We start from the raw sequence: 16512 nt of genomic DNA, 5'->3' as shown, positions 1-16512 counted from the left end.
GATCCCATGGCCCTTGCCTATAAAATGAGAGGGCTCGGCTCGCTGGTCTCCCAGGTTCCATTCAGCTCTGTTATTGTCCTAAAATTCTCCATTTTATGTTCTCTTCCAGCTCTGAGATTGTTTTCTAAGGTCCCCTCCCTGCCCAGCTCTGCCATTCTCTGTTCTAAGAGCTCTTCCAGATGCTTTTTTCAATTCTGATGGTCTATTGTCCAAGAAGATGGATCAGATATTCTACATTCTATCAAATCCCTTCTGCCTCCAGTCTTCTAAGATTCATTGTCCCTTTGAACCAGCTACAGAGATCGGGAGAAGGAGAACATATATGTTAATACACATCTGACATAGTTTGCCACTGTGCCAATGTTAGGGGACCCACAAGAGTTACTTAGGTTTTTAACTAGGGGGAAAAAGAGATTGTTAGGGCTTGTCCCCAGCTCCAATCCCATACAGAAATGCCATCATCAGCCTGACACAGACTCTGCCAGGAATCTGGCTCTTTGTTTTAGCTTCTTCTCAGCGAGGGCCCATCTGAATGGAGCAGGAGATCCAGATGAGGAGCCCGGAGGGACCTTCTCCAATCATCGATTCTCCATGTGGATGTCGACAGGAATGAATGTGACGGTGGTGGGCTGGCTGACGCTGTTGTTGCCGGGCGGGCCCGTGGAAGATGCTGGGGAGGTGGGCTTGGGGCTCTTGGGTTCCAATTCCCGTCTCATTCTCATTTTTCTGTAACAAACAATATTTGAGTGGTTTCTGTCGTTTGGTATGAGCATTCATAACAGAGTCTGCAGCTGATGCCGGGAGGGAGTAAAATTAAAAACTTGGAAAAAAAAAATCCTCAATTGTTCCCCTGCACCAGTTACATGATAGGCTCAGAGAGTTCGCAAGATTGGATTTAAATCTTAGCTTGGTTACTAATGCCCTGAGCAGTCTTGAGAAAGTCTCTTTGTCTTCTTAAACCTCAGTTTCCTCATCTGCAAAATGGGGTGATGATCTCTAAGGTGACTTCCAGTTCTCAGTCCCTGAAGTGCTAAACAAATGTCAGTTTTAACTATTTATGATTGTCCTATGATCCTATGAGAGTCTATCTAGTCTAGGCGTTAACTGGCAGGAGCCTGGTGAAGCCTAGGGGCCCCTACTTAGAAGGAGGTTAAGTGGATAAAATAAAATGAGGAAGAGGAAGAGGAGGAAGAAGGAAGAGGGAGAAGGGAGGAAGGGGGGAAGGAGGAGAAGAAAGAAGGGAGGAAAAAAGGAGGAAGGGAGAGGAGAGAGGAAAAGAGGAGGGAGGGAGAGGAGGGAAGGGAAGGAGAGGAGAGAAAGGAGGGGGAGAAGGAGGAGGAGAACTAATATTTATATAGTGTTTACCATGTGCCAGGCACTGTGCTAAGTACTTTACAAATATTATCGTCTCATTTGGCCCTCACAACAACCCTTCAAGGTAGATGCCATTTTAGGTAATCCCGTTTTACAGATGAGGAAACTGAGACAGAGTTAAGTGACTTGTCCGGGGTCACACAGCTAGTAAGTGTCTGAGGCCAGATGTGAACTCAGGAAGATGAGTCTTCCTGACTTCGGGCCCAGTGCTCTATCCACTATACTACCTAGCTGCTGGTCTCCATTATCATTAATTAATTAATATATATTAAGCAGGAGATGCTTAATAAATTGTATGCCTATAAAATGCTACCCAAAAACCCAAAATGTCTATGTATCCCTCTCTGCTAGTTCCCCTGGTTCTGAGACTTTTTCAATCATTAGCCCCTCTGGCAGGAAAATGGACAAATTCTAGGAAGCATAGAAAGGGATGGGTATTAGTTCTGCTTAAGCTACCATGGTGGTGCCAGAAACTAGGATGTGGTGACTGGTGCTTTGTCCCAGGGCATCAAAATTTAGAGGGGTGATGATAACATTTTTAGTCTTTCCCCTTGGTGAGTTCCTCCAGGAGGCCTTTATTTTGTGGAGGGGCTAAAGCCAGCTTTCATTTCCCCTCCTCCCCCAGACATGTTCTTGACTTCAAAATCATGCCCCTGTTTCTGTCTCATACTGGAACTTCCCCCAGGACTTAGAGCCTCCTCACTCTAGAACATCCAACCACTCTTGCAACCTTCTCAAACTAAGGACTACCCTCTTTCCCACTGAAGATATCCACCTAGGGTCTCCATTTTGTGGAAGAGCCCAAGCCAAACTTCATTCCCTCCTGGCCCTGTTCCATCTCTCCCCACCTCCATATCAGATGTCTTCATTCCCACCCCACCCCACCCTTCCAGCCTTCCAGCCCCTACTCCCAACTCCCAGCCTCAGGAAGTAGTGACTTTTCCCTCATAGATCTCTCCAAACAAATACCGAATGGCTGTTCGTTGGGGTTACTATACTTCTGCATGTACTACTTTACTATGGTACATACTTCAGATATTGGGCAAATTAGATGGTTTCTGAGATCCCTTCCATTCTGTGATATCCCCATTGGTACCTGTTGTACATTTTTAGCAAGATGAGCACCACGGTGAAGATGATGATGACGCCAACGACAATGCCTGCTACAATGGCTCCCGAACCTGCCTCAAGGCAGAGAGAGAAGGCAATGAGAAGCCAGTGATGGGAAGAACCAGGACTGGAACCCAGGCCTCCTGGTGCCCCATCCAGGACTCTTTCCTCTGTACCCTGCTGCCTCCAGCACAGAGTTCCTCCCCTCTTTCAAGCCTTGTCCCCACATAGCCAAAGCTCTGGTCAAACTGGACTGGTCTCTGCCCCTGGAACACGTTCTAAATTTTCCCACCTCCAAACCTTATTCATGCTACTCTCTATTACATTCATTCATTCATTTTTTTCATTCAATAACAACTAATTATAAATCCTTATGCTCAGTGCTGGAGAAGTATGGAAGATAAATGAAGCTTGGTCCCTACCTGGGAGGTAAAATATACCTTCCTGAAGTCACTGGCTACTGACTCCATAATGGGACTAACCTCTTCCAAGGTCCTCCCAAGTTTGGGTAGGGACCATCTAAAAGTGGTTATGGGGTAAAATTCCAGGCAATTCCATAAGTCCATCTTCATAGCCCCTTCAAAAAGCTTGAAGATGGTAATTTGTGACATCTGTTTTCTCTGGGCCTTTGTGGACCCTCAGGGAAAGAAAGTCATCTTTTTGGTCAAATACACACATCTGATAATAAAGATGCATATACAATATGGAAGCAAAGACAGCCAAGTGAGAATGAATTCCGAAGAGTAGCAATGTTCCAGGAGGAGCTGAGGCTGTTGGTGACTGCAAAGGGCAACCCAAAGGGGTGGTGATTATTATTGTTAATAGATATGTTGGGGGTTAAAGGAGGGTCAGATAATGTGATAAAATCACTGCCGGACTCTTCTTTTCCCACCATTTTCTTAGGGAAAACACATTTTAGAATTGGGCTGACCGGATGGACAGAACAAAAATGGTACCCAGGGAATAGAAACCAAGGATGAGTGAGGGCACAGGAAGAGATCATTCAATCACCCTCCATGAGGCCACGTTCATGGGACCAAGGTATACTAGCTACTAAGATAGTTAAAGAAGTAGCAGATGGGATTGCTGGGGATTGGCTCATGATCTTTGAAGGATCCTGGGAGAATGGGAGAGGAACCATGGACCTGATGGCAGCAAACATGGTCCCCAAATTAAACAAAACAAAGAAGTAGGGAGAGTGCAAACTTTAGGCTGGTGAAGCTTGGCCTCTAGTTCCTGGCAAAATTCTGGGATACTTTACTAACAGGAAGGTTTGTGAGTGCTCCAAGAGGCCAAAGTAGCTTGATCGAGAACAGGTCATGCCCTACTTGAATCATTTCTTACATTAATAGGATCACTAGACCAGGAGATACTGTAGCCGTAGTATACCTAGATTTCTGTGAAGCATTTGACAAAATCTCTTGAGTTACTCTTGTGAGTTAGTAGGGGCAGCGAGGTGGTGCAGTCCATAGAGCACTGGACCTGGAGTCAGACAGACACAAGTTCAAATCCAGCCTCCGACCTTACTAGCTCTGTGATCCTGGGCAAGTCACTTAACTCCTGCTTGCCTCGGTTTTCACATCTGTAAAATAGGATAATAATAGCATCTACCTCCCAGGGATGCTGGGAAGATGAAATAAGATATTTGCAAAATGCTTAGCACAATGCATGACACATAGTAAATGCTTATTGAAGATTGCTAGCTATTCTTCTTCCTATATATCATATACATAATAATATATAATTTGTATTTATAATATAATGTATAATATGTACACTTCTCCATTATTACTATTGTATGTGTAACAATTCTCCTTTATGTCCATTATTGTCGTCACCAGACTGGACTGCTCTCTGCTCTGAACTTTCCCGTTTCTGTGCTCACTTGTGATCACGTGTTCATGCTCTTACCTATGCCTGGAATGCGGTTGTCCCGTTCTTTAAGGTTCAGCTCAAACGCCACCTTCCCTGTCAACAACAACCTTTGCCCTAAGACCTCACCTACATGGCACTTGATCTTTCACTTCTTTTATTAGCTTTTTTTGGGACTACCTTGCATTCCCATGGGAAGCTTCAAATTTGGAAACTCCCTCCATTGATGTAGGTCAGGGATTCATTGACAATTTTTAGGACTGTCAATTGTCTAACACAATGCTTGGCACACAGTAGGTACTTAATAAATCGACAGGGGTCAAACAGCTAATATGTGTCAGATTTAAACTCAGGTCTTCTTGACTCCAAAACTGCCTCGCTTTATATGCTTACAGTAAATGTTTAATGACTGCTTCTCCTCTAAAATGCCATATACACTTCTAAGTTTATATTATTAATACTTTCCCATCACTTTCTTTTCTTTTCTTTTTTTTAGGCAATTGAGGTTAAGTGACTTGCCCAAGATCACACAACTAGTGTCTGAGGCTGCATTTGAACTCAGGTCCTCCTGACTGGTGCTATATCCACTGCGCCACCTAGCTGCCCCCACTTTCTTAAGTTTAGACAGTCAGCCACACAATACATCAAGCCTGCCCTGATTTGTAGCATTTGCCCAATTGTCTCTCCCAATCCCACTCCAGCACTTCTCTGAACCCTTATCCTATGCAATCCAATCCAATCCAATGCAGCCATAGGTGAGTGTCTTATCCTGCTACCAGACTGTAAGATCCATGATATAAACTTGATATCTCTTCTAGTGCTGAGTACCTGGCTTGATATACTATAGGTGCTCAATAAATATTTATTCAAAGAGTGATTGAACACATGCTTGGAGTGCCTTGCCTCTTGGCCCAGGCCACAGCCACCTCTCTAGAGAACCCCCAACACATCTGACCAAGTCAGCCTCCACCTCCATTACAGCAGATATTTTCTGGCCCGGCCCCTGGCACCTCACTCAATCGCCCTTACTCTTATAGAGGAAGTCTTCTGTGGACATCGCGGTCTCATTTCCTGGGAAGGTGGCACCTCCCAGTGGGGCCACTGTGGTCATCTTGGTCTTGTCTACAAAGAAAAGAAAATGGGTTCAAAAAGCAGATATCCATTCAAGTTCGATCTCCAATGCCTATCTCTTTGATTTCCTATGAACACCCATGTGGGTGTCATTCACCGAAAACAAAATCAGTTTATCCACATTTACCCAGTGTTTCTTATACGGTAGGTGCTAGGCCTGGCACCATGGAGGTTTTAAATTCAATACTCATTGAGTGCCTACTGTGCACTGAGCACTGGAGGAGAGCAATCCATCAACCAACAGACACTTATTAACCAGTAATGTGCCAGGGATACAAAGAAACAGTCCCTCCCCTTAACAAGCTTCCATTTTATCAAGACGTACAAAATTTAAGTCAGACATAGTTCCTGCCCTGATGGAGCTTACAGTCTAGTAGACAGTAAGCTGTGATCATATCCCTCCTTCTACAGCTCAGAAAACTCCCACATGTAAAGATAGTAGTATTTGAGAAACTGTTGTATGGAAGAGGGATTAGTCTGGGGGATTGTCTGCTTGGCCCCTGAAGACTGAAACAAGAAGCAATGGGTGGAAGGTATAGAGTGGTAAATTCAGGCTTGACATCAGTGGGTGAGAGCTGTCCATTAGAGAAGTGGGCTGCCCTTGACTGCTCCCTTGCAGCAAAGGCTGAACTGTCCACTCACCAGATATGTTAAAGGGGAAGCCTTTCTCATGGCCTGGGAGAGATGACCACTTTTTTCCCCTTCCAGGTCTCTTTTAATTCAGAGATTCTGTGACGTGATGGTGGTTGTGGTTGTTATTCAGTTGAGTCTGACTCACTGTGACCCCATTTGGGGTTTTCTTGGCAGAGATACTGGAGGGGTTTGCCGTGTCCTTCTCTAGCACATTTTACAGATGAGGAAACTGAGGCAAACAGGGTGAAGTGACTTGCTCAGAGTCACACAGCTAGTAAGTGTCTGAAGCTGGATTTGAACTCAGGTCTTCCTGACCTAAAGCCTGGTGCTCTACCCGCCGAGCCACCTAGCTGCCCTCTGTGATATGGACACGTCATCAATGAAGATGGTAACTACAATGTACATCTAAGATGTGTAAAGTACTATGGGAGAGAAGTCTGGGGATTGCCAATGACTGTAGGAATCAGGGAAAGCTTTTTGGAGGCAGTGCCCTTTCATAGGATCATGGATTTGTTGCTGGAGGGGAGGGGAACTTAGATATTCTTTAGTCAAATAAGTGATTTTAAAATTCATTTTTTAGGAGGAAACTGAGGCCCACATTAATGACATGGCAGAACAGTATAAGAGCCAAGATTCAAACCCATGTCCTCTGACTCCAGATGCCATGTTCTTTCTATACACCATAATCCGGCAGGGCTTTAAAAAGAATTCAACAGGCAAAAAAGGGAAAGGGATGGCATTCCAGGTATGGGTAACAGCATGAACAAAGGCTTGGAGGTAGAAAAGTGTATGTTTGTTGGGCAGACAACGGTCCAATATTGCTACAACTTACTGCATATAGAATGGAATAATGTAAGTGAAGGCTGGAAAGACAAGTGGTAGCAGACCATGCTGGGCTTTGAATGCCAAGGGGGAGTGCTTTCACTTCCACAGGTTTGCATCTATGACGAACCTCAGAATCTTAGAGATAAACTAGCTGAAAAACAACTTTGAAAGACTTCAGAACTCTGGTCAATGCGATGATAAATCCTGATACCACATCTTGCTGAAGACGTAAGGGATGGATTTAAAAGATAGCCCATTTCTGGGCATGGCCAATGTGAGAATTTGTTTTGCTGAACTATATGTATTTGTTATGAGGGTTTTTTTTTTAAAAAGTAACTGTTCAATTGAAGGAGAGATAATAAATGTTCCCCAAATTGAATAAACATATAAATAAAAAAAGACGGAATCGAGATGCAGAATCCTAAATTCTTATTTCTGTCTCTGTTTTTCCTATTGTATAACCCCGGGGAACTTTGCTTATCTAGTGCTTAGTACATGATGTGCCTGGCACTTAGTAGGTGCTCAATAAATGCTTGTTAACTTGTCTTGACTCTACCTGAAAAGGACTTTAGAACTGCCTAGCTTTTCCATTGTTCCTGGGATCATCACAGATTTAGAGCTCGAAGAGACCTCAGAAGTCAACTAGTCCAATTACCCCCTTTACAGAGAGGTTAGAGACTCACCCAAGGCCACGGAGGAAGAAAATGGCAGAGAAAGGATTTGCTCCCAGTTCTCCTGACTCTAAAATCCAGCATGGCACCTCAATGACCACGAGCAACCAACATCCGTGCTGTGTTTCAAGTATTACCAAGCTCTTCCCTCATAACCATCTTGTGAGGTACGTGGCACAAATACTATTCTCCCTGTTTTCCAAATGGGGGAACTGAGGCTCAGAGGGGAGAAGTGAATTGCGCAATCACACAAATCCTAAGCACCAGTATCTGAGCAGATTACTAAAAGGAAGTGGGATGCTGAACAATAGAAAAACTAATGCAGGTCCTTGAAAAGAGATAACAAAAATACCTTCTCTCTCTCCTGGCAGAAAGCTGGGAGACCACCAGGGCAGAATATTGAGGACATCATCAGATGTGGTCACTATATTGGACGGTTTTGCTTAATCGTTTTTCTTTGTAACAAGGGCGGGTTCAGTCTGGAGGAGGTGGGGGTGGGAAATGAATGTGCTTTAAAGACAAAAGGCCTCTATAAAATGCCTTAAAAAAAGTACCCCAGCTTGGAATCAAACTTGGGTGTCCTGTCTAGCCCAGGGTTCTTTCCACACACTGTCCTGAAGCAGTTTTTACACAAAAATGCAAAGAATTGTTCTGAGTGATTAAAAAAACAACAAGAAAAGGGAAAACAAGTTTGGGTCCAGCGGTTCCTCTGATGCCGGGCACATTGGTGTCAAAGAGAGCAGGGCCTTCTCTTACAATGCTGAGCACAGCGAGATTCCAAGGGACTTTCCCAGAGTAGCCTATTTCTCTTAGATTCCCCCATCTGGCATTAACTACCTGTGTGGCCTTGGCCAAGGCACATAGCCTTTCCACGCCTCAGTTTCCTCATTTGTAAAATGGTGACCAGACAGCCTCTGAGGTCCTTCACTGCCAGGACTCTAAGCGTTCCCTTCAATGAAGCTTCTTTCAGGCTCTGCTCTTCTTCTGTCTCCATAATGTCCCAGTCACCTCTTCATCCAGGAATTCACACCCCATCAGTCTCTCTGCCCCTGGGGCCCTTCCTCTGATTGGCCAGCTCCTCCCAACCTGGCTTCACTCTTCCAGACTTCTCTCCCCCTCCCCAATTTTCAGTTTCCTTGTATGGGTGGTGTCCACCATTAGAGTGTAAGTTCCCTGAGGGGAGGGACTACCGTTCCTTTTTCTCATATTCCTAGCGCTTAGCACTGGGCCAGGCACACAGTACCCACTTAATAAATGCTTGTTTACTGACTGATAGTCACTTTTACCATCTCTCCTCCCCATTCTGCCTTCTGAGGTTGAGCAGAACAATCCCTTCTCCCGGATGGTCCTTCCTTCCAGTACTTGAAGACAGCAGGTCCACAGTAAGCCTTCTCTCCTATGGCTAAAATTCCAGCTCCTCAACTGATTCTCCCGTGGCCTGATATCGAGGCCCTTCCACATGTCCTCCTCTGAATGGATTTATTGCTGGCCAGCTTTATTGATGCCCTTCCTAAAATGAGATGCTCAGAACCAAGGGAGAAAGGAAATGAGCATTGATAAGGTGCCTACTTTGTGCCCAGCACGGTGCTAAGCCCTTTACAATTATTCTCTTTTGATCCCCAGACCAACCCTGGGAGGTAAGTTCTATTATTCCCCCCATTTTACAGGTAAGGAAACTGAGGCAGACAGCAGTGAAGTCCCTTGCCTAGGTAACTGTACTAAGTGTCTGAGGCTGAATTTGAATTCAGGTCAGGCCCAGGGCTCTAGAACCTGACTAAGGCAGGGAATAGCAGGACGTTCATCTCCCTAGCTGCGGCCCCAGGCTCCTTTTAATGCAGCCTCAGATTACACTCATTTTCTTGGCTGTCATATCACACTATTGACTCACAGGGAGCTTGCCAAACACTCAAATCTCTTCAGGTGACTGATGCCTTGCCACGCCTTCCACTTTTTTTTTTGTCCTTATGAGCGAGATTTAAATAAAAAAACACCTAAATGTAAGACTTTTACATTTACGTATACTAAATTTCATTTTATTGTTCTAGACTGTCGAGGCTTTTGTCATCCTGACTGTGTGTTAGCTAACCTTGATACTCAGGACACCTATGCCTTCATTCAGTCCACTGATAAATATCTTATACAGCATAGGACCAAGCACAGATCCCTGGGGCACACCACTGGAGACGCTCCAAGTTGACTCTGACCCATTCATTCTGAACTTGTAGTTCAGCCATTCAACCAACTCTGAATCCTTCTGATTGTCCAGCCGTGCGGGCCCCAGAACTCTCCATCTTTTCGCTTAGACTACCCAGAAAGACTGATGCCTTGCTAGAATCCAGGGAAACTCCGGTCTTGGGACTCCCAGGTTACTGAGCTTTCTGGTGCACCATGAGCTACCAATAGCATTTCCTTATGATCCTATTTAAATATGAAAGAGGGAAGGGAATAAACCCACTGAGCTCTCTGATGACCACAGGGTAGGAGTGAGTCAGTGCCCACAAACAGAATTATCAGGCGAGGCAGGGCACAAGCAGGCCAGGCAGGGTCCCAAGGAACCTTCCCTCATGTTCTTCTCACCAAAGGAAGAGCCTGGGCAGGCTCCAAACACACAGGCCCAAGGATTCCTACTGTAAGTTTAGCTTCCCTTGTTGGCACTTAACAAATAGTCCAGCCACACTAACACACTAACCTTGTATTCCTGGTAGGGGACCCTCCATCTCTGTTATTGTATCATCGCCCTGGCTGGAAAGCCCTTCCTTCTCAGTTTCCCTTCAAAACTCAGTTCAGGCACCTCCTACACGAGCCTTTCATGACCTCCCCCCACCCCTCATTACTATTACACCTCGTACTTGCTCCATAAATATGTCTGTCTATAGAAAGGAAGCTTAGCGCATGGGATAGACAGCTGCAAAGACCTGGGTTCAGATGCTGCCTGTGTGAGTCTATTACTTTCTCAGTGCTGCCGTTCAAATCTCCAGGACTATGTAAGCTGCAGAGTAGGAGTTTATCTGTATTGACAGAGGGAGTTTTCTCACCAGGAGCTCCTGGCTCTGATGAAGTCACAAATTCGATCATAAAACAAATACCTTGTACATATTTTTAGATGTGCTTGCTGTCTCTCCTAATGGATGCAAGCTCTTTGAGGTTGGAACCTCTTTTTTGTATCTCCATTGTCAGGCATACAGTAGGCACTTAATAAATGCTTACTAACTGGTATTCTCATAAAGTACTTGACATTGTCTTAAGAAGCTGCTATTAGAGGCCCTGTTTGGCCCTCCCAGTACTAAAGTGGGAAGCTAGGTCATGCAGTGGATAGAGTGCAGGGCCTGGAGTCAGGAAGACTTATCTTTCTGAGTTCAAATTTGGCTTTAGATACTTATTAGCTGTGTGACCCTGGACAAATCACTTAACACTGTTTGCCTCAGTTTCCTCATCTTTTAGAGGGGTTGATTAGGCAGACTTAGTAGCCTCTGAATGCCTTCTAACTCTGGGATTCTTTGACTTCCTTTGATATCTTAATCTGTAAAATGTTTCTTAATCTGTAAAATGAGGGGAGTAAATGAAGGTTTCCCTCCCCTCTCCAGCTTTGCCATTCAATGATGCCAGAATTCTCTGGCTTTCTTTGGAATTGCTGTGCCTCTTAGTCTCAGGGGCTCAGGTATTGCTGTCTCCACTGATGGGGAGGCCTAGGAGAGAGAACATCTGCTCGCTCTATCTCAGAGGTCAGAGCAGCTAGGTGGTGCAGTGGAGAGAAGTCAAGAAAACTCATCTTCCTGAATTCAAATCTAGCCTCAAACATTTACTAGCGGCGTGACCCTGGGCAAGTCACGTAGCCCTGTTTGCCTCAGTTTAATCATCTGTAAAATGAGCTGGAGAAGGAAATGGTGAACCACTCCAGTATCTCTGCCAAGAAAGTCCCAAATGGGGTCACAAAGAGTCAGACATGACTGAAAAATGATTGAACAGCAAGGCCACCCCCATCACAAATCAATCACTGAGTTGTCAATGTACTGACCTCTTCAACTTGCTGAAAAGGGACCATCTAGCTTCATGTGGTACCATGGAAAGAGCCTCAGTTTGGAGTCAGAAGACTCAGGTTCAAATCCCAGCTCTTCTATTTATGAGCTGTGCGATGATGCTGGGCAAATCCCTTAACCACTCTGGGCTTCAATTCCCTCATATGTGAAGTGAAGGAACTGGACGAGGCCCCTTCTGGCTCTAAATTGCTGATATGAGGAGGGCTTGACAAATCTAATAACAGTCCAAGGGTTAAACAACCTTGTAAGACACAAACACAAACAGCCATGAGGCCTCGCTGAGTAAATGCCAAATGAGTGGAATAGAGAACAAGGGCCCCAGGTCCGTAGGAGGATGCCAGGCCCGTGGGCTGGGACTGCCCAAGCCCAACCAGAACTGGAATGTGACCTAGGGCTTCCAGTGGCCTGTTTGTCTTTTGGCCATGAGTCAACATTCCTACTCCCAAGAATCCCCAGACCCACAAAGCACACCCCTTTCTCTGAGTCCTCAGACTCCACCCCACCAAATATGTACCAGGCTGGATGGCCGTCCTCCCCCGTAGTCAAAGGGAGTGATGAAAACAATATAGCATGGAGAAACCTGGCAAATGGGCTGGTCTGCCCCCACTGAATGCCTCCTTTGTTTAACCCTGGCCTGGTTATGGTAACATGACCCTCCCATCTAGCAAGGGGGCCTAGTATCCTAGAGAAAAAACTGAATCGAATGATTCTGGAGACCAGGTAACATAGGAGAATGTTTCATTCCCCTCCCCCACCTCCCCACTGTCCCCTGGGCTTCGTGGTATGATGGAAACAGCCCTAGAATGGGGATTTTTCATCTACTAACTAGTTCAGTGAGTTTAGCCAAGCTATTTTCTTTCTCCGGGCTTCAGCCTCCCTCCTTTATAAAATCTGGGGCTTGGACTAGATTATCTCCAAGGTTCCTTCCAGTCCTAACCCTCTTTGTTCTCATATCTCTTCTGGCCCTAAGAACCTACAGTCCTATGATACCTTCATGCCTTTCCTTCACCTTAAAAAATGCTCTTGCCCACCGAAATCCCAACTGTGCCACTCAAACACTCAGTGCTCTCCATCACACACTGAGCACTGGGCCTATTTGGGTCCCACTCTTTTCTTGGCTGTTCTCTTTTCCCAGGTGGAGACCACTGGGAGCTCAGGCATATGACAGAGACAGCATCAGGGATGGCTTCTCAATGCTGTCTTCAGATGCTAACTCGGCCCCCTCTTTGAATCTATGGGGAGACAGCATAGCCTCAAGCTCACGGGGTAGAGACACCTCTGTCTCACCATCTTCTCACTTTCTCAATTGTCCTGAGAATCCTCAGCGGAAAGCATCCACCAATTGCTAGGCATTTCTGAAGGGCAACTTCAGTCAAAGTGCATTCACTGGCTCACAGCTCTTCCTCCAACTCACACCACCCTCCATCATTCAAACCAGGACACACACTCACTGTTTCCCTTTTATCTTTCATTATATCCCTCTCCCCCTCTCCCCAAATGCCTAGTATATCTTGGGCCCTTAATACATGTTTGTTGATTGATGGGTTGTTGCTGCCATTATGCAGAATGTTGTATTCGATTGATCTTGAAAGCATCTTTCTGTTTTTAATCTATAAGCCAATGGTTGGGACTGTTTTTTAATAGTTTGAGGATGGTTGGTAGTCAACGACTATGATCAGAAGCTGTGAACTCTATGCCTTGAGCAGGTTGTTGTTGAGTCATTTTTCAGTCATGTCTGATCCTTTGTAATGCCATTTGGGGTTTTCTTGGGAAAGACACTGGAGTGGTTTGCCATTTCCTTCTTCAGTTCATTTTACAGATGAGGAAACTGAGGCAAACAGGGTTAAGTGACTTGTCCATAGCTGGTAAGTATCTGAGGCCAGATTTGAACTCAGGAAGATGAAACTTCCTGACTGCAAGCATTCTATCCACTGCACCAACTAGCTGTCTCTGCAGTCTAACACTATCCAATGTGTGAGATTCGCTAAGGCCATCTTTCTCCACCCTCTCCCTCCTAGGGACTCCAAAATTATGAACTGTCTATATCATTCATTTAATCACACTGTGACACATATTTATACTGGTATTTTTTTGTGCTCATGTGTCTCCTCCCCTTAGCTAGCTTACAAACACGTCAAGGATAAGTATTGTATTTTAAACCTCTTTGAATGCTCCAGAAAACAAACAAACAAACAGTGGCTAGAGAGTTGGCCTTGGAATTAGAAAGACCTGAGTTCAAGTCTCCCCACTGAAACATACTGACCAGGTGATTCCAGGAAAGTCATATAATCTCTCCATTCTCCTCTAGACAGCTCTCTGTGACTAAATGTTAGAGCTGGTGCTGACCTGCATTGATAGAGGGAGTTTTCTCCTTCAGGAGCTCTCTCTGAGAATAAAATCATCGATTCAATACCTACCCAACAATTTCTTGCATCCCCCATAGGATCTAAAACTAGCAGGAACCTTAGAGGTGGGTCATCTACAGAGGTGTGTGATTATGTGGGACAAGCAACTGTTTTGATAGGACTTCATTTGTAGACAGCAATGATCAAGTGTGTGTTTCTACTAATTCTAGGCTGGCTGGAACATCTGGCCTTGACCAGATGAAACTGGACTGCGCTGGTTTCCCAACATTTAGTTTAGTTTCTCTCAGTCTGGTGCTGGATTTCGTATCATACAAATGTGTTCCACTGTGCTCTTTTGTTGTTTGTTTAATTTTGTTTTTAGGAATGGATATTACTACAAAGAAGCATGCCAAAGTTGTAACTCTTAAAAAAAAAAAAGAGCACATTTCAGTCACTATTACAGATATCGCCCAAGCCATTAGTGTGAGCATTTAAAGGCTCATTCAAGCTCAAGATGAAACAGGTTCAGTAACGCCTAACTGAAAAGAAAAGTTCAGGAAAAAACAAAACTGCCAACAAGAACCCAGGAGCCACTAAACAGCCTAATTAATTAATCCTTGGAAACTCAGCAAAGACCTTCAGAGTGACCTGGTACCTGGAAGGGTTGAAATGTATTCATCTATAAAGCAGCATATATATAGATATATACTGAATTATAAATGAATATGTATGTGTGTGTGAGTGTGTGTGTGTGTGTGTGTGTGTGTAGTATTCTTGAAATTGGAAATTTGGAAGATTAGTTTAAAAAAAAACATTACTAAAAAGAAAGAAGAATCACTTATGGCAGGACAATACAAATACTGGAGTACTGAAAACTGGAAAATGGTAATTTTTACTGATAAAAGTCACTTTTTCACTCCCCAAACCATTGTTAAAAGAAGTCTAAGTAGGCCTATAAGATCCAGGCATTTTCATAAGACTATAAAACACTCACTTGAAAATCTTTGTTGTTTTTGTTTTAGCTGCCGAGGTGCTGAAGTCTTGTCCTCATTCAAGTAATGATGAACTTTGATAAATATATTAATACAATGAAAAATAGAATTGTTCTGAAGTTGCAGATATTCCCAAATGGAGATGGAATATGCAACATGCCCTCATACCATGCCACATAACACGAAAGGTTAGAAATGCATCTAAGAGATAGAGATAAACAATGCTTTCATAGCTGTGGAGCTCACTTCATTTAAACTCCACCGAAAACTTAGAGGCTACATAAGCAAGGCTAGACTTGCAAAAACGAATTGCTTGTCAAAGGTAAACTTTATATCCAGTGTGATATGATATGATTTTCATGTTGAAAAATTGAAAGACCATGGGTCATATTCTTGTGACCTCAATAGCAAATTGTGTAAAACAAGTGACTGGAGCAGAAAGAGGATATGTTGCGTATTTAAAAGTTTTTTAAAGGTGTAGAAGATTTCAGAGTTTATTGTTTGTCAATAAATTTAACTATTTTAACTTGTCCTAAGTAACTGGAATAGTGTGGTAGTCCAATATCATTATTTAACACATGAGGAAACAGCCCCAGAAAACCAAAAGGACCTACCCAAGGTCACACTCACCCAAATGGCAGAGCTGGCCATCAGATGCCAATCTCCGCATTCTTCCACTGTGATAGGTGACCTCTCATCTATTCTCTTTGTTTTTCTATCTGAATTCTACAGGGTTATGGGGGAGAACCCTAATGAATCAGGGTCCAATTCTACCAGACTGGGTTATGCATTCTATTGTTTAAAAGCCGACCCATAATGCCTCTCCACCCTCCAACCTTCTCAGTCTCTGAACAGTCCAGAGAAGGAATAGTGTGAAGGAAATCTATCATCTATTCCCATTTTCTGGGGGAAGAGGTTAAGGCGTAGAGAAAGGATGTGATTTGTCCATGGCCACTCAGCAAGGCAGCAGCCCTGCTTGGGTTAGGACATTACAAGTTAGAAAGATCAGTTAAGTTCTTTATAGTGTAGGGCTGGCATTACTGTTCCTGAAGCTAGTGAGACAGGGGTTAGTTAGACCATGTCCTTGGCCACATTCCTGCCCATGCTGCCCTGCTGATGTTACTAGAACTACTCCCTGAAAGTGCTGATTAGTGAGAGCCCTCGATATCCAGCCAGCCCCAGATACAAAGAGGAAGAACACATAGTCCCTGCCCTCAAGTAGCTTACCGTCTAGTTGGGGAGTGAGACAAATAAGGGAGAAGTTAAATGAGTCCTGTGCAAGAGACAGTGAAAGTTCAGAAAAAAAGACAGAAGATGCCACAATGTCCTATGTGATGAATCTTCTAGTGACTGGTACAGTCAGCGCCAGGATGAGAAATCGCTGGTCAGGGAAAGCTTCTCGGCGGAGATGCTAACAAAGCTGGGCCCTAAAAGACCCGTAAAGGTCAGCTAAGTAGAGATGGGGAATTTTAGGGTAGAAGAGGAGCATGGGATGTGGCTAAAGTACTTCGATGCAGCCAGA

The 16512-nt window shown here is 44.3% G+C and overlaps 1 protein-coding gene across 1 annotated transcript; it reads right to left on the bottom strand.

The window, feature by feature from the left end:
- Positions 1 to 578: 578 nt before the first annotated feature.
- LOC118835821 (non-compact myelin associated protein) lies at positions 579 to 5470 on the bottom strand. Its single transcript, XM_036743099.1, has 3 exons — positions 5386 to 5470; positions 2471 to 2555; positions 579 to 726 (listed from the first exon to the last, which is right to left on the bottom strand). Exons 1-3 carry the CDS (start codon positions 5465 to 5467, stop codon positions 579 to 581), a joined length of 315 nt encoding a protein of 104 aa, XP_036598994.1. The 5' UTR covers positions 5468 to 5470.
- Between the last annotated feature and the right edge of the window lie 11042 nt (positions 5471 to 16512).

Source organism: Trichosurus vulpecula, chromosome 2, assembly GCF_011100635.1.
Source record: "Trichosurus vulpecula isolate mTriVul1 chromosome 2, mTriVul1.pri, whole genome shotgun sequence".
Lineage (NCBI taxonomy): Eukaryota > Metazoa > Chordata > Mammalia > Diprotodontia > Phalangeridae > Trichosurus > Trichosurus vulpecula.
The sequence above is the reverse complement of the archived record's forward strand: the minus strand, read 5'-3'. Positions and strand labels throughout refer to the sequence as shown.